The sequence below is a fragment of the Neovison vison genome, chromosome 7 (genome assembly GCF_020171115.1).
Source record: "Neovison vison isolate M4711 chromosome 7, ASM_NN_V1, whole genome shotgun sequence".
Lineage (NCBI taxonomy): Eukaryota > Metazoa > Chordata > Mammalia > Carnivora > Mustelidae > Neogale > Neogale vison.
This window is the reverse complement of record NC_058097.1, coordinates 93,369,141-93,390,985: the sequence shown is the minus strand read 5'-3', so window position 1 is coordinate 93,390,985 and position 21,845 is coordinate 93,369,141. Positions and strand designations below refer to the sequence as shown.

At 49.5% G+C, this 21,845-nt stretch overlaps 1 protein-coding gene and 1 long non-coding RNA gene across 4 annotated transcripts; one reads left to right on the top strand and one right to left on the bottom strand.

Moving 5' to 3' along the window:
- Positions 1–4,189: 4,189 nt before the first annotated feature.
- On the top strand, positions 4,190–14,706 carry COLCA2 (colorectal cancer associated 2). 3 transcript variants are annotated; one of them, XM_044260593.1, is made up of 5 exons: positions 4,190–4,676; positions 6,554–6,648; positions 10,783–10,837; positions 12,218–12,447; positions 14,045–14,706. In XM_044260593.1, exons 1-5 carry the CDS (start codon positions 4,670–4,672, stop codon positions 14,414–14,416), a joined length of 759 nt encoding a protein of 252 aa, XP_044116528.1. In that variant the 5' UTR covers positions 4,190–4,669; the 3' UTR covers positions 14,417–14,706. The 3 variants fall into 3 exon arrangements, with proteins under 3 accessions (XP_044116528.1, XP_044116530.1, XP_044116529.1); XM_044260595.1 differs by lacking the exons at positions 4,190–4,676; positions 6,554–6,648 and adding an exon at positions 7,420–8,842; XM_044260594.1 differs by lacking the exons at positions 4,190–4,676; positions 6,554–6,648 and adding an exon at positions 9,487–9,896.
- Positions 4,432–6,575, bottom strand: LOC122913948. The gene is made up of 2 exons (XR_006385753.1): positions 6,520–6,575; positions 4,432–4,754 (listed from the first exon to the last, which is right to left on the bottom strand). It is a non-coding gene; the product is annotated as an uncharacterized LOC122913948 (long non-coding RNA).
- Positions 14,707–21,845: the final 7,139 nt, after the last annotated feature.

Below are 21,845 nucleotides of genomic sequence, written 5' to 3'. Positions count from 1 at the left end.
TTTAAGTTCAAGGTGAACTTGTCAAGCGGTATCTGACAGTATTTTCCTTATTTGAACGATAAATGATCAAATGCTTCTTCCCTACAGAAGCTTCTCGAGGGAAAGTTAAAACTTCAGATGTTTTATGGGAAGAGACTGAGTTACCACAAATCATTAAACAACCTCCAGCTGTGAGTCTTCCTGGTCATTTTCCTACGGACCAAACATTCACTCTGGGCCCAGGAAGGACTTGCTTCTGCCATGTTTCTGGAACTTGATATTCCCCTCAAGGTTTGGTAACACTGTCCTAAAGTCAAAATGACAATGGAACTTTGCATTAATAAAGAGAATTTTAGAGCCGTAGTCAAATTTGGAGGAAATAAACTCCCCCTTTCTCCTTATACTGAAAATCTTTCATATTCATGAAATCTCCTACTTCAGGGGGGAAAACATAATGCTCTGTGGTGCCACTTGCATAGGAAATCCTGCCCCCAAAATTCAGTTAAATATTCCATTTAAAACTTTCAAAATAAATGTATTCTCTTCCCATTAATCTGGGTGCTCAGTAACTCTAAGAAGGTCAGTGACAAACTAGAGGGTTTCTGAGCTCAGTGGTTCAGAGACCTGAAAAACTATAATAAGTGAAAAATGAGAGAAACTACAGATAATGAGCTTCAAAAAGAAATGGCTCAGGGCAGAGGCGGGGCTTGGGCATGACCTCTTTAAGCTCAGCATGGGGCCTGGCCAGAGCAGGTGATCTGTATATGCTGTTAAAAGAGTGAATCAGTGAATGAACCAGACAAACCCATAGTGGAGAAAGAGTGGAATGGAAGGGGGAAGACAGGTATCCCATGTTATTTACAGAGCAGTTGATGGCAGAAGCCAGATGCTTGATATCATGCTCAATCCATAGTAGTTGCACAATTAATGCCTCATTGGGTTTTGACTCAATCAGTGATCATTTTATTTAAATGGCGGAATGGGGTCCCTTATGAAGACAGAGCTCCCATTTCCTCCACGTATGTCCCCCATGGGCCAGGAGCTCAGCCAAGCAGTGGAGGGAGCCAGAGGCTAGAATGTTGGGAGAAGAATCGAAGTCTCTCTCAGATCTCAAAGGTCCCTTTCTTTTTTTTTTTTTAGACAAAATTTTTGATTTTATTTACTCTATCAAAGGTCCCTTTCAACATCCAAACATCAGGACCCTGTGTTATGTTTTGAAGCAAGTGAGCCTGTTCAGACCTGTTGAAAGCTCATAATATTTTTCTTTTTTCCGTCTTTTATTAAAACCCCAGATTGATTATCAGGATTTCAGGGCAGACACCTTGGAGGTGACAGTGCCCTCAGCGAGAGGGAAGAGTCCCTAGTCTGAGAAGCACAAACTGTAATTAATTACCTTAACGAGCAGCTCACCCTCTCCTCCAGCCAGGCTCCCCTTCAGAGGTTCTGGTGCCCCCATCTCTACAGAATCCTTCCACGTCAGTACACCACCCTGCCTTGGTCTCCTCGCACGCCCTGACAGAAACACCAAGAACACTTCAAAACACTTCCACATGCACCTTGGGGGCAAGTGTGCTTGCGTGTCTCACAGAATTTTTCCAGTGCTGGTCACAACTCATTCGTGGCTCAGCAAATGATCTTCCTGACTCCCAGCATAGATTTCTCACAAATATATTTTTCACAAATAGAATGAAATGGAAAAGATAGGATAGAGTATAGGTAGGTGTACATTGTTGCATGAGGAACTTGTTAAATAAGCATGTGAATGTTGTTACATAGTATGTGAACATATAAAATGGATTTATTATCGTGGGTTGAAGTCCAAAAAGTTTGCAAGCCTCTGTTATAAAGGATCAGGAAGACAACACTGAGAGTTAAGAGAGAGAGTTAGCCTCAGATTTACCAGAGTTTGAGACTCAATCCTGCCATTTATGTGCTCAAGCATCTTGGGCGCATCGCTTAACTCTCCGAGCCTCATCTGTGAAATGCTCTCGGATACTGTACAAGCAGTGCCTCATGTCCAATAAACACTCACTAAATGACACCTTTAAAAAAAAATAGTCTCCTGGGAGGACCATCCAACTCCATGGGGTCCCGGGGTAGACCTGGTTGCTCCAGGCCTCGTGACCCACGAGGATCTGGAGGTAAGACTGATGGGACTTTCTAGAAAGGACTCTCCCTTTCACCCACAAGTGTGATGATTGGATCTTAAATATCTGTGCTGGGGTTTTGCAATTATACAAATTATAGCAACCCAAACTCTTTTATATAGAGGTAAAAACTGGGAGACGCATTTCTCAAAACAGAGCTGAGGCGTGAGGAAACCCAGCTTTCTGAAATTGCTGGCTAGTGCTGGCGCTTGAACATCCCTCCCAACACAGAAACCCCCAGAAAGGCTGCCATGGTCCAGGCAGAGTCTTTTCAAGGAAGGGGCAGCGTTCCTCACTGTCTCTACAGACCCTGTGACTCCCAAGGATCTCGCGTCTTGCGGCCACCAACCTCCGCCTGCCTTCAGCAAATACCGCGTAGCCGAATCTCAGCCTCAGCCCCAGGGATGTCGCCGAGGGAACTCAGCGGCCTCCTAGCACCGCTGCCCATTTCCAAGCAAAACGAGAGGTTAGTAAGGAAAGGAAGCCCAAAAACATGAGAAAGCTCCCCAGAATAGACTCGGGGCCAGGGAGAAAAACAGCAATGCAGGCAAGAAATGGAGGAAGGCAGTGACAAGAAGTGAGAAAGAAAAAAGGAAGGAAGAGGGGAAGGGAGGGAGGGAGTGAGGAAGGAAGGAAGTTGGAAAAAAGTAAATAGGAAGTCCAAAAGAAAGATCTTAAAAAGCAAACCAAAAATAGGTGGAAAACAAAAAGGAGGAAGGCAAAAGAGAAAAGAAACAATGAACGAAGCTTTGAGGACAAGAGACCCTCCCCTGTCCCCAGGTTTGTTCGCTATTCCATCAGAAGGAGCAGTGCCCAGACCGGGCCCGGCAGGGAGACAGGAAACAGGGGCTCTCTGAACTCCCAGGGTCCTTCCCCTCCTCACGAGTCTGGTCCCCAGGCCCGACGCCCAACAGGGAGACAGGATCCAGGCTCAAAGGCCTCTGTGGAAAGAGACTGCAGAGGCTGACAGAGTCCAGAGGGACTAGAGACAGACACACCCCATCCTGCCCTCCAGGGCCAAGTGCCATCTCAAGTGCTCCCAGCCCAGATCCCCTGCCAAGACTAGCTCCTCCCCATCCCAGACTCCCGGTGCCTTGTCACCTCGGAGACCCCCATTCCTACCGTCCAGTGGACACACTCAAGGAAATTCAGATTATTTTTCTGGTGGCCTACGGGGCTCAGCCCCACTCCTGGCATTGCACAGAACTCAGGGAACAGGGCCCATAACCATCGCCTGCACTGGCATCCTGGGAGTGTCTTGGCTTATTTGCAGAGGGAACCCCCTCCTGCCTCTCTGTCTTCTGGGGCTTCTCTCTTCCCCCCAGGGGCTAGAAAGGGATCTGGCCTGGCACTGACTTCCTCTCTGGACACCACTCCTGTTTCCTGAGTTTCCAAATCACACAAGAGACACAACACGTGCTTGGAGAACATAACCCAGCACAGTTAAGTCGTTTGGGAGGGGCTCAGCTTCCCCAGCCCGGCAGCCCCGTGTCCGGAATCTCCCACCTCTCACGCAGAGTGTGAAGGCCTGAACACAAAGCCATGTCCTTTCAGCTAAAATGAGGAAGAACCAAGATCAAGGTTTCTCAACCCATACTTGTGCAGCAAAAAGGGCAGGGATGGCTCGAGCCAGAGCGAGAGGAGAGCAGGGGGAGCTTCCCAGGGCAAGAAATGCCAGCCTCGGAAAATCTCAAGGGTGAGGCCGCACAGACATCCCAGCTCCTGGTGGACAAGCAAAGGGTCTTACTGGGCAGGCATTCTGTCTTGAACCAGCAGGGTCTGGGGCCCAGTCAGAGAGCCGGCCAAAGGCAAGCAAGCCGCTGGTGGCCAGGCTGGGCCAGGAGGAGATGAGGCACGAGGCAGAGGCCTCTGCGGGGCCTGCGGCCTGCAACCTGGGGCCAGAGGGACTCCCTGCTGTGTGGTACCTACTGGCTGCCAAGGTCACTCCCCAAAACCAGAGATTTTCCCTTAAATTGAAGACTAGGGATCCAGGAATCAGCCTGGTGGGCCAGCCTGGCTCCAGGGGTCAGGAAGGGCCCCCTAAGTCACTCGGGGCTCCCAGAGCTGCCTTTGAGGCAGAAATACAGAGCATCTTTGAGGACTCCTGCTCTGTCTGTGGAAAGGTGGGCAAAATGTTTAAAATACAATAAAAGCAAGGCCCGGGACACAAAGGGGTCTCACTCCCTGTTTCTTTGGGCTGTCTGTGGGGTGTCTGTGTGCAGGATTTCTGCAGAAGATAGTCCATTTTGTTAAGCCTTTGAATATTCAAATTGAAAGTATCGCGCAATCATTGATTGTCAAATCATGGGTTTCTAGAGGTTTTAAATACTTGGCATGAGGGGGGAAAAACTCAAACCTATACCCGAAGGTATAAAACATTAATTCTGTTTGTCTCCTGCTCCGGGAATCTGGGTGCAGCTGGATGCTTTGTGAAACTTTAAAAATGTTGCATCTCTGCTTCTCTCCCTGCACAGGGGCCCTGGGAGGCGCCGAGTGCCTGGAGCTCCAGCACCCAGCCAGCGCCCCAGCTGCTGCTGACCACGATGTCGGGTAACTGGGCTGCTTCTCCTGGGGTCGGGTCACGCGAGCCAGGGGCCTTGCGATCCGGGTGCCTTTCCACAGCTTTTCCTGCATAGAACAGAGAGGCACAAAGTCAGGTATTGCCAAGTAGGAGCCGGGGATCCCGAGAGGGCACGGGCCACGCTGTGGCCGCTCCCAGCTCGGGGCCTGCTCGCCAGGGCAGAGGCCCATCGGCCGGCCTGGCCGCTGTGGACGTCCGCGTACCCCGATCCCCCAGCCGCCCTTCCCCTTGGCCACGGTTGTGACCCTGGGATGTGGCGCTGCGGACTCGGCGTGCCCAGAAGCGGCGGCGGGGGGAGCTAGAGGCTCACGGTGAGCCCGGGACGCTGGCCGCACGCGCCGCGGGCCGCGCAGGGGTGGGCGGTGGCAGCCCCTCTGCGGCCCCGGGGCCGCGCCCCCTGCCCCCCGAGCCGCGGGCGGGTCGGGGAGCGCGGGTGGGCGAGAAGGCACCGCCATGAGGGCGCGGAGCCCAGGCCTGGCGGGCCAGGCGCGGGGCTCCCCGGGTCTGCGCGCCGAACAGCACCGCCTCCTTTCCCCGGGAGACCCCCTCGCTCCCCCGACCCGGCGCGGGGGCTCCCTGCTGCCCGGCTGCGCTCTCCGCAGTGGCCAGGTGCGGCGCTGGCGGCCCTGCACTGGGGCCAGGCTCCGGGACAGCCCGCCCGGCCGCCGCGAGACGCGGGGCCCGGCCCCTCCCGCGCGATCGCCCTGGCGCTCACTCCAGGGTCGAGGTCAGGGCCAGAGCCGCCGGCGCGCCCGCGGCCACCCCAGATGGCGAGAGCTCGCCGGCTGGGCCTCGCGTGGCCCAGCAGCCCGCCGAGTCTCACCTGCTCACTGCGGCTCCGCTGGGTCGGCGCGGGGCCGCGGCCGCCCGCTCCCGGCGCGCCCGGCCTCCCTCCCCGCCGACCCTCCGGCGCCGCTCGGCCTCCCGGCGAGCCGGGCAGTGCGGCCGAGCCCCCGCCAGCCCCGACGGCGGCCTCCCCGCCGGCTGCACCGTCCCCGGAGGCTCGGTGCGCCGCCGAGAGCCGCCTGCACCAGAAAGGGAGGGGGTGGGGAGCGGCGGGAAGGGAGAGCAGGAGCGGGGGCCCGAGGAGGGAGGAGGAAAAAGATGGAGAGCGGGAAAGGCGGAGAAAGGGGGCGAGGGTGACAGGGCAGAAGAGAAGTTCGGAGGGTGGGAGTGCCCCAGGCATGGTCCCTTCCCTGTGGTCGGTCTAGCAAGTTCCTCAGCGGCCCGAGGACAGGGCTCTCCAACGCGCACCCCCACCCACCCTGTCCGCCGCTCTCCCCAGGGCTGGCTTCCAGACCAAGGGCATGTAGAGGTTAGAGCCTCCCCAGAAGCCTGCTTGGCCTGGTGAAGCCGGGACGCAGAGCTTCTTCCGCAAGGTGGGGGCATCACGGTGGGGTGGGCTGTCAGGGGCTCCTGCTTGCGCGGTGGGCCCCTTTCAGGCCCGTAATACCCACTCCCACGAGGCAGGCTGGTCCCAGAGCCCGTGGTTCCCCTAATTGAGCCAAGGTAGTGAGCTTCCCTAGGCTGCTGTCCACATTCCTGAGCAGAAAAACCTGTGTGCTATTGGTCTAGCGACAGGGCCTAGCTGGGATGGGTGGCCCCACAGATACCCATAGGTTCTGTTCCCACTAAGGCCCTGAAACCTGCCCAGCTTCTCCTCATCCTTTGAAGTTGGAGAAATGTGGGGTGCTTTCCCACCTGTCTTTCAGCATTCTCTTTGCATTCTTCAAACCTAGAAACCTGGTCTCCTGCGTCATAGCCTATAACGAGGACCCCTCCCCCACATCCCAGTCTGACATCCAAACCTACCATCGGACCACTGACTCAGTCGCTTTTCCCCCAGAAAAACCGAAGGTGTATCAAGGTGTCCGGGTCAAGATCACGGTGAAGGAGCTGCTGCAGCAGAGAAGGGCGCACCAGGCGGCCTCAGGGGGAACCGTAAGCATCAACCCTTCCCGGGCTCCCCACCTTGCCTTCGGCCTCATTTAACCGTGTGTCTGGAAAGGTGTTGGAGGCCACACTAAGAGCAGTCACCGTCCCCAGACCTGGCCTTCCTCAGCGTCTTTATAACTTTTCTGCCCCTTACCCCCCATCCCCCCCACCGGAAGCCCCAAAGAACAGGTAGAGAATGTCAGGGGGTTCAGGATTTGGCAGGGAGCTCGTCCCTCACTGATCATAGTTGACTGTAAACAGCTTGTTGGCCTGGTGCTGGGAGAGGAGCCCCCGCCCCCCCCCCCGCAGCTAAGGAGGTTGTTACGCTGGTAGGCAGACAGTGTGTGGGCCCTCACACGTGCAAAGAAAGTCTCTCCGAGAAACTCATGTCATTTTAGCGAGCCCTTCAAGAGAGAATCTCGGTGCAAATGCCCCCTGCTTCTCATTCGTATGAAACCCAGCCTCTGAGGTCATTTATCTGTAAGTCACCAGGCATAGAAGGTTCCCAGCAGAAATGGGCCATGTGTCTGCAGAAGAGACAGCTCGGGGTGTAGAATCACCTCCTTTGAATGAAGCCTTAAGCCGGTCCCGGTTATCAGGAGGTGATGTGGGTAGTCCTAAGGGTGCCCTGCCACTTTTTGTACTTTCTCAAGCAGACGGAGCTGCCATGAGTGCTCAGGGCAGCAGCAGAACCAAATAAACTAGGCGGGGTTCTCCTCCAACAGAGGGTAATTCATTGTTGAAAGCCCTTGATCGTACTTCTGCCAGTGGGTTGCTTGTGCGCCTGCGGGATATGACAGCGGAGCCCGTACCACCAGCCTTAGGACCCGTCCCGTCTCCAGCTTATTGGTGTCCTCCCTGCAGTGGTTTTGGAGGCTGGTGCTGTTTGTGCGCAATATTCGACTTAAAATGGGTCTTTGTGGGAAGAGGCCAATGATACAGGGGTGGGGAGCACAGGTTCTAGAACCAGTGGCCTGGGTTCAGATCTCAGCTCCTCTGTGGTACGTGTGGATCCTGGAGCAATTACTCGGGGTCATCACCTGTGTCCACATCTTTAAGCTGGAGACGATAGGATTTTAGGAGGGTTAGATGAATCATGGCATATAAAGCACTTGGACAAGTGCTTTCCATTTAGCAAGTTCTCCATAAATGAGAGCTGTCAGTATCATGATTTGTGAAAAGCAACTAAAATTACAACCAAGAACCGAAAGCCAGCTCCCCAGTCATGTCCATTCACTCCCTTTGCTCAGAGTTTCAAGTTCAGGTGCAAGCGTGCTGTGGTTCAGCCTGTACAGCACAACTTTTACATTCATTGGAGAAATTAGTACATAACTTTAGCTAACTTAAAGCTTCCTTCCATTTGCAGAAGGTTTGTGCAGTGGTTAAAAGACAGCACTTTTGCACACTCCTTATCTCATTTAGTTCTTATAACAACCAGGTGAGGTAGACAGATGGGGATCTGCATGCTTCTAGTCCAGCTGAAGTTCAAAGTCTTACAGTCACTTTAAAGGCAGAGCTAAAAACATGGCCAGGTTCTTCTTAACTCTTCGTGTAAAAACAAAAACACATTCCCACCTATTGGTTCCCTAAATTCATCCTTCTGGTAGTCTCAACCATTAATTCCTTCAGTTCAGAGATGGTTATAAAATTAATAAAACCAGGAACAAGAGAACTGGGAAACGCCTCTGATGCCAAAAAAAAAAAAAAAAAATCAGGATGTTCGTAACAAAGTATAATCTTTCATTAAGGAGCTTCGGTAAATGGTAAAATTCTGCTTCGATGCACCTGGAGAAGTCCCACTTGAGCATGATGATTTTATGGCTGTTGGCCTCTCGCAGGTTGGTTTGGCCACCGTCCCCCTGCGAGCTAACTGCAGGAATGAAAGCAAAGGATAAAACATTTCACTTGTGTATCTGACCAGTATCCGTTTCCTGGAGCTGTGTGATTTATCTAAGTTTTTTTCTGAGAGCTACCAGCCCCTCCCCCACCACCCCCAAGAACTAATAAAGCAGTCCTTCTGAACCAATACCTTTTGGGGACACGTACAGCAAAGCTCACCCTTCTCGGCTTCCTGGAAGATTATATCGGCCCAAGTGCCCTCACAGGCGCAGGGAAGTAACACTGATGATTGAATCATGAGAACCAGCTATAAAACCCCCTCACCGGAACCATCAGAAGGATCTGGGATTCTAGGAAAGCGGTAAGGGTATACGCGGCAGGCAAGGACAGGACGGCGGCTGTCAGGGGACGATATGCCTGCTTCCCGGTAGAGACCACTTGGTGTAGCAGAGATGATCTCCAATTTGTTCAATGATCAAAGGACACCTCTAGGAAGCTTCAAGGCAAGGAGAGGGTTAATGATATCAACTATATAAAGCAGGAAAGTATTTATCTTAATTTGTTATAGTCACAGCTGTACCCACCATTTGAAATCTTGAAGGCAATCAGGAAGGGAAGTCATAGATTGAAGCGAATGGCAGGTGACAGACAGTGCCAGGAGAAAGGTGTGCATGTCAGATTTTTAAGTTTGATTTAAAAAAAAAAAAAAACTTATTTCGACCAGATCAGTTTGTAAACAACCCTACACACACACACACACACACACACACACACACTCTTACCTTTAGGAGAAAGGGAAACTTGAGTTAGTATTTATGAAAGGATATACATTACCCTTCTTTAACCATTCCCCCCCTTTTTTTTTTTTTTTTAAGATTTTATTTTATTTATTTGCGAGAGAGAGACAGTGAGAGAGAGCATGAGCGAGGAGAAGGTCAGAGGGAGAAGCAGACTCCCCATGGAGCTGGGAGCCTGATGTCCCCCCCTTTTTTTTTAAGCAGCCTGGATGTGTTTTTATAAATTGTAGAGTGGATTTTTGTGCCGTTTTGAAACCTAAGAGAAAGGTGCCTTTCTTTGTATTCTTGGGGTGAAGGAGAAAGTGAACCCATGACTGGAGAGATAATATCGAGCAGGAGACTGTAAACAGACCTGAGGGAGATAACGCGGGTAGGCAGACACACAGACCATTCCCGGAGAGGAATGGGGTTAATGTGAGCTCAGCCATAAAGCAGATTTTTAAAAAACCCACTCCTTCCAAGTCCTTCAGCTCAAGGTGCAGCCAAATATTTGCATAAAGAGCTGGTGAAGGATTCCAGCTTCCTGGTTCATGACATTACGGCATGGATCATTTTCAAAATTAACACCACCTCCTGCTTCAGCAGCGGCCGACAGCCCCAGAGGCACGCTGTATGGGAGTAAGTATGCCTGTAATCCGAGAGAGAGAGAGAGAGAGAGAGAGAGGTGCGGTGAACTTGGCTTCCCAGCACAGATCACGGAGCAGTGCTGGTCCCTTTAAACTTTAAAGGCACCATCTGAAAATTTTTTTTAAAGTCCTAAATTACTCAGTACAATTACCAGTTCAATTGGAAGGTACAGGCTGCTTTACTTTAAATAGTTAAAAGGGATAATCTCATAAATTTCACTAAATCTCAGGTATTCGGGTAGAATAGTGAAAAAAAGCAACTCACACAGAGTTGAAAGACTGCGCATTACCTAGAATGTAGATAGGCTTCAGCTCACGGACGACAGCTTTAAGGACATATTTTCTATCGTAACATTTCATAGCTAGTAAGCATGTGTGCCTACTTTTAGCTACCCGGGATTAGCAAAGTTAGGAACTGTGTCCTTTTGGGAGAACAAATTCCTAGGCTAAGCCTCCAGAGAGTATATGAAGATTTTGAAGAGAAGGATGGACTAAGTCACAGAGGGTTGGGATTAAATAAGTTTAGCTCTTATTACTTTTAAATTAAATTGTCTAATAGAAAGGCTGTTTACTGGGCATACTCAAACTATTCCATTCCTCTGTAATGTACAAATCATTTGAATTCATTTTTATCTACACTTAAATTTAAAATTTAAGTGGGAAAATCTATTGCGGGGGGGAAACCCAAGCAAACATAAAACTGAATGGAAATAAAGTTGGTTATATGTAATGACAACCACCTTTTTTTAGAAAAAAGAATCTGGCTTACCTTAGAGCAGAAGGCACCAAAGTACATGGAAATGGGAAATGTTCATGGGAAAATGTCTTCACTTTCTCCTGAGAGCACTGAGTCCATGGTCATGTTCTTGCTTTGGCAGCTGCCCGGAGGCAACGGCGTCCACCTTTCAGACCCAGCCCCGCCATCTTCAGCAGGTCAGTACAACGCGTGTCACGGTTCCCTCAAAACCTCTTTCAAAAGTCCATCTCAAAAAAGTCTCTCAGTGCTTGATTCAGGGGTAAAGGTAGACGCCACCATTTAACTGGAATCCAACCAATCAGAAGGGGAACCAGGGATAGTGAGGCCAGGTCAAGCCCAGCAAGGCAACAAGGGCACACTTTTGTCCTTCTTTCCCGAAACGTCTATTTGCTGCTTCCTAGTCTGTCCTGAGAGTTAGTTCTTTACATTTGCTCCAGTTTCTCATCGCCAAGTCACTGAACTTGACTAACAGATCGGAATTATGTTCAGAAACTTGTTGTCCTTTTTATGGGACTGTCAGATGGAATACAGGACACCCTCAGGTTCTCGAATAATGCCTTTGCTCCTGTTGATTTAGTGTGTAGCCACCGGCAGGGGCTTCCCTCCCCTTCCTCCCTCTCTCCCTGGGAAGCAACTCAAACAACTGCACATTTTCTCAGCCCAGTTCGAGTAACTGTATTACCTACGCCAGCCAGCAGGTAGGTGTTTCAGGAGCTCGCACACAAGGAAAACTGTGCTTGTGGTGCTCACCCCGAACGTGCCACTTTCTCTTACCTTAAGGAACCTTGAGACTTCAAGGTTCAAGTGTTCTAGTGTCATCTAATGGATACACTCTAAACCTGTCTTCTCTGAGCCTTTAAGGCTGGCGATCAGAAATCGAACCTATTTATAATAAAACAGAAGAGGAGTCTCGTTTTCAGAATTCTGCGTGATGGGTAGCTCACTTATTTTAGCTCCTTTAGCATATGAAAATATTTCCTAAGGACACATCTTTGCTTTTTGTATTTTATAGCAAGCACTACTGATTCACTTTACATTCTTGGCTTCTATTTTTATCATTTGCGCTGCCGTTTATATCACTCCTCAAAATTTAAGTTACTGAGAAAGTATGAAAAGGTTAGCAAAGCTACAAACCTAAATCAAGAGACTTGTTTCCCATGACCTCAGATGTTTTCCTAAAGCCTTCCTTCTGAGAGGTGAGACTTATTTGAACCACAGATGGGATGTTGATACCTTATAGTCCAAGAAAGTAGAGTCTTGAGCCATTATTTGACTGTGACAATTAGACACAGGTTGGACTGTCATTCTTTTATTTGTGCCCTGGTCATATTTATAGCCACCTTCCACATTATTAACCAGATTTGAGCAACTGGGACTCAGATTCACTAGAGCAACAAAAAACATCCAAATTGCCTGCCTGTTTACTTTTCTAGAACTTCTTAAGCCCCTAACATGGTAAAGTATTCAGAATACAGTATTCTATTCAAAGTCGTAAGTGCAACTTTTAAACAAACAAACAAACAAACAAAATATCTCTTTTTCCCTTTCTCTTCTAGGGCTGTATTTGGAGTCTGAACCGGTTTCTTCCACATCCAATTCCTTTCAACCCCGAGAATTTTCCAGTTGTGTTTCTTGTGAAGAAAATATGAGCTGTATCGACCAGGTGTTTGAGTCCTACCTTCAGACAGAGACACACCTGGACCCCTTGCTCAATTCCACGCAGAGCACGTCACCCTATTTCCCTGACAGCTTCCAAGCTGCCCCTTTCTGCTTTAACCAGAGCCTGGTAATTTATCTCCGCTCTTTGCAAAACCTGATTGTTGCCTCCTCTGGGGTAGTAAGGCTTTGTAAGAGGGTTTCATCATCTCATGAGAAATCACACAGACCCTGTCAACTAAGAAGTCATCCAGGAAACAGCCCAGAAGCTACTTAAAACTCAGTGGGGGTCGGAGTAACCACACATGGCACGGGGCAAACCTTTGGGTACACACGATTATGATCTCCCAAGGCAGCTACACCCGAGTAAAGTGGTGTGTGCCCATAAAAAGGTTTCCTGGCAATATTCATTGAATGTTTTCATTTTTTTTTAAAGATTTTATTTATTTATTTGGCAGAGAGAGATCTCAAGTAGACGGAGAGGCAGGCAGAGAGAGAGAGGGAAGCAGGCTCCCTGCTGAGCAGAGAGCCCGATGCGGGACTCGATCCCAGGACCCTGAGATCATGACCTGAGCCGAAGGCAGTGGCTTAACCCACTGAGCCACCCAGGCGCCCCCATTGAATGTTTTTAAACTGTAGTGAAGGCATCTGTGAATTGGAAATCATTGACTTAAGTGATGGTCCTTGGATCTTCGAGTTCTAGAAAAGGACATTAAGGCTTTGTCAACAAAGTACCAAACTGTCATCCCGATAACGGGTTTTTGTTTTGTTTTGGCACTGAGCTGGTCCCACTAACTGGTGTTTTGGGTCTGGTATAGGCATGAGAACTCATTTGAGTCTGAGACTGCTAATAAAAAAAAGAAGCCCTCTTACTTCAGAGAATTTGGATTCTCTATTCTTGGTGAACCTCACATGTTTGAAAATGTGGTATCATTTAAACGCAGTAAGATTTCCATTAGTAGACACCAGTTGTTTGAGATGTCTTTTAGATACTCCTGTAGTTTTTTAAACCGTAGAAAGCAAGTTTTTTTTTTTTAATGTACATAATTTTTTCTTTTGGTTTGTCAAAAGTCCACGTAGGTATCAGACTAAATTTTCAGAATGTGAGAAATTAACTCCAAGAAAATACACACCAGACCCCAGTCACCAAGCTCCCTTCTGGCTTCCAAAGAAGGCTTTCTCAGTAATAATTGTAGACCAGCTTAAGAGAAAGCAGAGGTACATTTCTCCTCTGGGAATAAGACTTCAGTGAGAGTAGTTGTGCGTCTTGGAGTCTGCCAGACACGGGCGCACTGAAGAGCCCAGTGGTACCTGAGTCTGGTTTGCTTTGCTCTCCACCGTTAAAGGTGTGGAGGAACATCCAAGGTGCCACCTGCAGCTTCTACTGTGGCCCACAGCAAGATTTGACGTGCAGGTGACTTGAAGCAGAATGGGATTTTGTGGTTTAAGAACAAAGCGTCCTTTAAAGTAGGGTTACAACAAAGGAAGCCAGTGAAGCAAGGCGATTTATTGTTGGGGAAGAAAAAGGCAAATATAGACTAAGGTGTCCTGAAATCATGCAGTCAGCAAATAAAATTACTTCTGCAGCCCTGGGTTGGGCTGGGTGTTTTGTTGTGTTGCATTGTCCCCTCCCTACTGTTCTTACTCTTGAGTTAATAAATCCTCTCTATTCAGCTTTTTGAATCCTATCTAACTGATCAAGCTCTTTGTTCCCTGGCTTTCTCTAGACCCCAGGATCGTCTTCGGATTCCTCCACTCTGTCTGGTTCCTTAGACTACAGTTACTCGCTGGCTCAGCTACCTGCGTGTGCTCCGGAGAATTACAATTCTTCCCCTTCTCTGGACCCCAGAAACTGTGGCTATTCCTCAGAAGAGTACTCCTACTCGCACTTGCCCTCCTACACTCAGTACGACTGCTTCCCCTCCGCCGGCCCCTCGGTCTGCTACTGTGCGTCCTGTGAGGCAGAACACGTGGACACCCTCAGAGCGGCGGAGTGCTTTTCCTACCCCAGCACAGACTATGTGAACTTGGCCCCCTCCGCAGCTGTGGCCAGCGAGTTCTATAAGAGGGGAACAAACTGGGACATCTGCTATAGTTAATAGCAATTACATTACATTGGAACACGGCGTGAGTATCTCGGTCCTTTGGCCACACCAAATGACAACGTGAAACACGCAGCTTGTTAACAAAGTATCACAAAGCCCCATTCCCATGTCACATTTCCAATGTTCTGATGCTCGCTTAGGCATTAGTGCGAAGTCGTCAGATCTGGTCTTCGTGCCGCTCCTACTTTGTATGCTGACAGTTAAAATTGTTGTAGGGAGTGTTCAGTTTTCCTTTTCTATGTAACGAACAAATTCTAATTTTTTTAACTAATAAATTTTGTATTATTAAACGTTGGCTTATTTTTTTATTTTTAATTTTCTGATGAGAGTTTCCCGTTGCTTTGAATAATGCCAATTAATTCTGGAAATCACCAGTTACTTCCCAATATTTTAATCTCACTAGTTCATGAATTTTAAATTACTTTAATTTGGCGAGTTGCCTGGGCTGTCATAGGGACAGAGGTTAGACACAGCTGTGATGGCCGAAAGCGAGAGGCAGCCTCACCTCCAAACGAGGGTGTACATCTTGGAGCCACATCAGAGAAAGACATTTATGAATCATTAGCTTCTTGTATCTAACATTAGTCAACGAAATGTTAATATGTCCAAAAGGCACATCTTGCCTACAGCAATATTAACCCATAGATCATTCTTTTTCATGTCCAAAGTGTTGTTTTGTAAACTTTCTGGGCAAATACTTGATCTTTTTTTCTCTTGAGAACCACCATGCTGTTGTTGATGGACCACAAAGTCTGGAATTCGTTGCTACTTCAGATTTCCAAACTTCCACGATAAGTCCTTAAACATGCGCTGTTACTCGTTTTTGATAGGTTGATTGAGACCGTTGACCACATTGTTCGTGACTGAATTTCAGAGTTGACTGCCTCTGATGAATCCATTTGAATGAGCCCAACCATCGTTCAGGGTAAAGAGGAGTTACTTAAGTCACACATGTCAGAGTATACTGTTCCATCCTGTTTGCTGAGAGCATGGAAGCAGAGGACCTAATCCCTGCAGTGAGTCCCTGCAGTCAGGGGGGCGTTTTCCATGTCCCAAGCTTCCACATGATGGCGGCCATACTGTTACCATTGGTCCCGGCCATGGCTACCATTTTCTGAGCCCTCCCTGAGCATCAGAGTTGTCTTCGGGTTTTCTCAGTCCTCTCTCCTCTCACGCAAGCTCCACAACAACACTGATGGCAAAATCAGGAGTCTGAGACTCAGAGAAGTCAAGTCACCCACCCGATGTTACCCAGTCAGGAAGTACCCGGGCTTGGGTCTGAAGAACACTGGAGTTGTGCTTTGTACTCACTCTCTGGAGGTGAAAAGTCTGAGCCGTCGTTGGTGGAAGACTGCTCTGGAACCTGTGAAATCACCCCCCACCCCATGAAACTCCCACTTCCTCCTACAAACACAGGTGTGTCCCACACACAGCCAGTCAGAGCTCTCCTGAAGGGCCGACTGTTCACAGATACGAAGGTGCCAAGCACGAGAGCTGAGGCCCCCACTCTGGGGACCGAGGGAGAGAAGCTGACAAACAACCCCCTCTGTGGGCCTTGTTCTGTCAGGAAGCAGATAGGCTTTCAAAATGACATGCCTAATTGTCACCTCCCTAGGGACTCCACTAAGGCTCGGGCAAACAGAACAAGTTGCAACCTGCCTCCTGGGGTAGTTGTGCCCAGGAAATAAAACAATCGCTGCCTTTCTGAAACGCCAATAAAATGAAATTTTTTTTAAGAGTTTCCAACTAAATGGAAATGGGCCTGGCATCGAGAAACATCTGTTGGGACAGACGGAAACCACGGCATACCATCTGCCCCACCCCACCCCAGCTGTCCCAAGGGACAAAGAGCAGAGAACCCAAAGATGACCAAGGGTTGACACAAAAATATCCTTTTCCTGTTGCCTGCCTTTCTTTTTCTTTCTTTCCTTCTTTTCTTCTTTCCTCCCTCCCTCCCTTTCTTTCTTTCTTTCTTTTTTTTTCTCTGCTTCTGTCTTGAGCCTTCCGGATCCCGTATCTTGCGTATCTCACAGGGACTGCTTGCTCGGAGCTTCTTGTTCTTTCTTCGTATGTCCCTTAGTGTTGGCCTAAATCTAGTTTGGAAAAAGATTCAAAAAAGACTGTGACACACGGGCTAACATAGCTCACGACACCTTGAACTGGTCCTGAAGAACTGACCAGATATTTGGGCCAACAGGTCGACCGCACACGAGGAGGTGAGTGAACACGGCCCGCCGGTCTCCCAGGCACTAGTGCTCACACCGAGCAGCTCGGAGCCCTACAGCAGCAGGGAGAGCGTCACCCGCAGTGCTGGCACAAGCCGGAGGGGCTCTCATCACCGTGTACCCAGGAGGCTGCAGAAAATCCGTGTACACAGGCATGCCTGTGCCTCAGAGTCAGAAAGGAGGATTCAGTAAGTCTGTGTCCAGTAGGATTTCTTTAACTCTTTATTTTGAAATTTTAGGAGATTACAAAAATAATGCATAACCTTCATCCAGCTTCTCTCAGTGGTGACTGGGCCTCGAATAACTATCGTATAATATCAATACCAGGAGGGTGATGTTAGTACGATGCTAACCAGACCATGGATATCATTTTCTTTACAGCATGCATTTATATGTTGTCGATGTCTGGAAGTTTCTGTGAATAAGCATCAGTATTTTTTAAACTCCCCTCCCCCAGAAGAGCCTAATACACAGACAGGGCTGAGAACCAGTGGCTTTGTCCAATCGATCCTTATTCCACCGGCGAGGAAATGGAGCCCAGAGTAGCTAAGTGACTTGTCCAAGGACACCACTGTCTCTCAGCAGAGAAGGCAGTGAACTTTCTCAGTCCAAAGATCTTTACCGTACGTGCAGTTGTTACAAGTCAACAGAGTGTTATAAAAAAGAGCAGATTGTCTTAGGGTTGAAGCAAGAGAGGAAGAGGCATGTGCCTCATTTTTGAGGTCACTTTAAGGGACACATGCAAAACACAACCTTGGGTAGCTCTTCCAACCTCATCAGGTTGTTGACAGGCAATTGTTTCACAAAAGCATGGTCTCGGACAATAGTCCACATCCCCCCACATTCATTATTATCATTAATGGGCTCCGACCTGAAGGAACCGCAGGGTGGGTATCACATGGACATTCTTCGACTTTCTCTCTGCGTGCCTCATCCTTTCTTCGTGCTGCAAAGGGACTTTGCATGTTTGGGGACACACGCCAGACTTAAAGCCACCTCTTCTCTGTCTCTGTCCTCTGTCCCTGAGCTGGACAGGTGGGAGAGATTGCCTACTTTCTGCGGCGATTGGTGTCTCCACTTTCGGTGTTTTTTGGCCTGAATAAGGCACAAAGATGTTTCCTCCTTTGCCCACTGCCTGCTCCCATGCGGTGAGCCTCCAACTGCTCCCTGTGTCCCACGCGGCACACTCTGCGAGCAGAAGCAGACGAGCCCTCCCAGAGGTCTCCCTGCGGCTGCTTTCAGTCTCTCTGCTGAAGGTTCTAGGCGCTCCTCGCAGCTGAACTTTGTGAATGAGAAGATGAAGAGGATGAGGTCTGTCCCCCGACGTTCCTCAGGGGCCAAAGGAAGGAGCAAAGCTACAATGGGCTTGCCTGCCCTTTTCGGACTCTTGTCTTCTTTCTCGTGGAAATGACTGGAGAAGCGAGTGCTCCACAGTGAACTGGAGAGGGGCCATCTGCAGAGCACGTAACTGAGCCTTCCCCTCTGGTCCGCCACAGGCAGCCCGAGCCTGGGGCTGCCCTCCCATCCCACAGTGGGGGGAAGGCGCAGCCCCTTCCTGCAGCCCAAAGGGGAGGAGTAGGAGTCCAGCTTCCCAAACACTGACCCCATCGTCTCCACACAAAACAGTAGAGCCCAGACTTCAGAGTCCTCGAGCCAGACAGACCTGAGTATGAATCCTGATTCCGCCACTTACTTGCTCTGTAATGTTGGACAAGGACCTTAACCTCTTTGGGCTACAATTTAGTGACCAAAATGCACGAATCACTGGGAATGAAACCTACTCTCATTTTTGTCCTGGGGATAACTGGTGGATTGTTACTCTCCTTGGTCACAAGAGGCTCACACCACAGGCATCATCCAGGGAGTCCAGTGACGTGGCATGGCCAGGCCCTCCAAGACCTTTCCAAATCCTCTAAGTTACTGACACAAGGGCCATCTCTTCTTGTTAGTACATCTCTTCTTGTTAGAATGGGGATTCTAGGAACACCGTCAAGGGCACAGATGTCTAAGAAGGGTCATCTTCAACCCTTTGGGAAAGCCTCTCCTGCCTTTCTGGCTTTTATGCTTTCTCTGCACTTTAGGAGAAAATCATGCTTCTGCTGACATCAGTGGGTCACAACTACAGATGGGGTTCCCCAGCTACTTTGGGTCCACCAGACCACCCCTCTGCCCCTGTCTCACTTGGCCCCCCCCATCAACCAACAGACTGAGTATTGTTAATTCCATTTTATAGACAAGAAAACGGAAATCCAGAGTTGGAGTCAAGTGCCCAAGTCAGTAAGTGAGAAGACCATAATTCAAGCACAATCCATCTAATCCCACAGTTTATGTCCTCGTCCCCCAGTGGAGGTCCTAGATGCTCCTAGAGTAGAATTCTCCTGAGTGGGGAGTTTGCACTGCTGACCCTGTTTCAGGTGTCCAAGAAGATGATCTCCATCCAGGTTCACCATTGTCCATCAGCAGAATGAGGACATCTTTGATTCTGGCAACAAAATGCTGAATTGGAAACATGCAGAACAGAAGAACAACCCAGACTTTGGTCAGATTACCGGGGCCTCTACGCGGAAACGGCTCCAGTATAGCTCCGCTTCACGTGATTCCTCGGAGCTGTTATTTTAAATGTCCTAAAGCGCAATCAGAAGGCCCCTTTAGGAAGCATTCTCGAGAAGAGCCTGGAGTCACTCTTCCACATTCCAAAGACATTAATTGTGCAGCTACTGTGTGTAAAATGCTGCCCCAGGCTCTCCGCAGGAGGAAAGGCCATGAAGACACGTCCTTGTCAACAAAACCTCCCAGTGTAAAATTCTCCTCCAGAAAATAAGCCAGAAGAGATGCAATCATGGAAGTGCCAAACAAAAACATAACAGAAATACAAGTGCCGCGGACTGGCAGGAGAAGCATTTAGTGACAGCCAGCCGTCTTCCTTCTCCCCACGGTGAGTGCGCGCAGGTGGCTAAAGGCGTTTCTTGAGCTCTGCACTTTCAAGGACCTCTTCCAGGGAAGTGACTCAGGAAAGGCTAAGACTGAAAACAGGGGAAGCTCAGTGGGAGAGATATTTGAAATGTGCCCGGGGATTTGGTTTCAGCTCGATTTACTATTTGAAGGAGGCGTAGAAGACAGGACCAGCCATCCAGGGCGGCAACAAGCAGCCATCAGCTGTGGAAGGTACCCCAGCGGCAGCTTGAGCCACAGCCAAGGAGAGCAGCCCAGAGGTGGAGGGAGCACAGCGGGGTCCCTGCCTTGATCTCTGCAGCACAGGCACAGGCCACAAAGGTCACGGCCTCACTGAGAACGAGGCTGACACCTGCCTCTAGAAAGTCCCTGCGTGTGCCCGGTGGGGTGCGAGTTCAGACATGGTCCCTAGCCTCGCAAACCCCACAGTTTTGTCAAGGAGGCAAGGTGTCAGGGGTAGGGACCAGAATCAATGTCTAGAAAGGGGGAGAGCTGGGGACAGAGAAGCTAGAAAAAAGGGAAATAGAGGAGGCAGAGGAAGTTGAAGAAAGGAAGGGAGAGAGAAAGAGAAAGCGGATGAGGAAGGGAGGGAAAGAAGAGAAAGAGTACGGAGTCTATTCCGAGAACGGCCGAATACAGACAGGACAGAAAGGACAGACGTGGGGATGCTGGAGCGCCCCCTGGTGGGTGCACCCTGACGCCTCCAGGGAAAGGAACCCCCTCCCACCGCATGAGAAAGGGGGGGCATGCAGTAGCCCCCTCCTCCGCAGGGGACCTTGACACCGCAGGTGGGGGGACCCAGGAGCACTCAGAGGGACATGATGGGTTTTGGCAGCTTGTGCTGGGAAGGGCAGGCCGGGTTCCCTATCCCTTTCTTTTTCTTTCTGCTTAAACTTTAATGAGCATATGAATCACCTGAGGGGGGAGCTTGTTAAAAATGATTGTTCATTAAATAGGTTTGGGGTAGGGACTGAGCCGCTGCATTTCTGTTTTTCTTGAGGTGTAATTGACATATAACAGACCCATTTCAGGCTTCGAAGGCGATGATTCAGTATTTGTATATGTTGCAAAACAATCACCATGATAAGTCTAGTTAATATCCACAGCACACAGTTACCAAAAAAAATTTTTTTTCTTGGGTGAGAACTGTTAAGATCTACTCTCAGCAAATTTCAAATATGCACCATGCCGGGCACTGTGTCCCCAGGACTTATTTCTCCTGTAACTGGAAGTTTGTACCTTCTGATGGGCTACCTCTCCTTAAAGGAAGGCTTTGAGAAATTCTTTTTGTCCTCTATTCCTTCTACTTCCGCCTGTGAAGGTCAGGGGGATGACACCCCCATCAGGGCTGGAGGGTTGGAACGAAGAGCCAGCCAGCTCCTGAGCCCCACTGGATGCCTCTGAGAGGGCCAATCCCACCACCGTGTTCCCAGCCCTGGACCTGGTTCGTGTGACTGTCCCCCTGCCTCACCCTCTCCGTGACCTCCTCTCGCGGAGGGGTGCAGGGTTTCCGTGGCTCTCAGAGCTGGCCGCTGGGCATGGGAAGAGTAAGCCGAGGTCTCAGACCTCCACGAGGCCTGATTGCAGGAATCTGCCCCTCCTGGTCCCATGCGGTCCACTAGGAGGCCCTTGCTCTCTGGCAGACCTTACCACAATCAGCTTCCAAGTGCTTGTGCGGACAAGTGCAAGGCCAACGGGAGGAAACAGTGCTAAGTTTGGTTTTTAGAAGCCACAGCTTCTCCAGACACACTGACTTTTTTCACCGTTTGCTGGAGAAAAATTCGATCCACTAGACCACCAAGTGGAAGGGGTCAGTCCGCTTTTTGAAACTCAGAGGAGAACCACGAGTGAACCAGAGCTAGCCCCCACCCCCCGAGTCTCCCACGCAACTCCATGTTGTGTGCACCTGACTAGGGCTTTGGAGCTGCAGGCTGGCCAGCCAGGGGTTTGGGAATAAAGTTGATTTCAGGCTGAACTGATCAAAATCAAACCCCCAGGCCAATGAAGACTGTTTTTTAGAGACTCTCCCTAAAGCCAGACCCAACCTCCCAAAAAATGTCTTCATAAAAACATCGCGCAGTCCCTTGAGGGTTTTTTGTTTTGTTTTGTTTTGTTTTTGGCAATAACTGTCCAGAGAAGTTTTACAACCCTCTGAAATCATCAAGGCACCCTCCCTGCTCCATGGCAGGAGACCAGGGGTGCCTCATATAATTAGTCAACTTCTCATAAAACGTCGGACTTTTGGC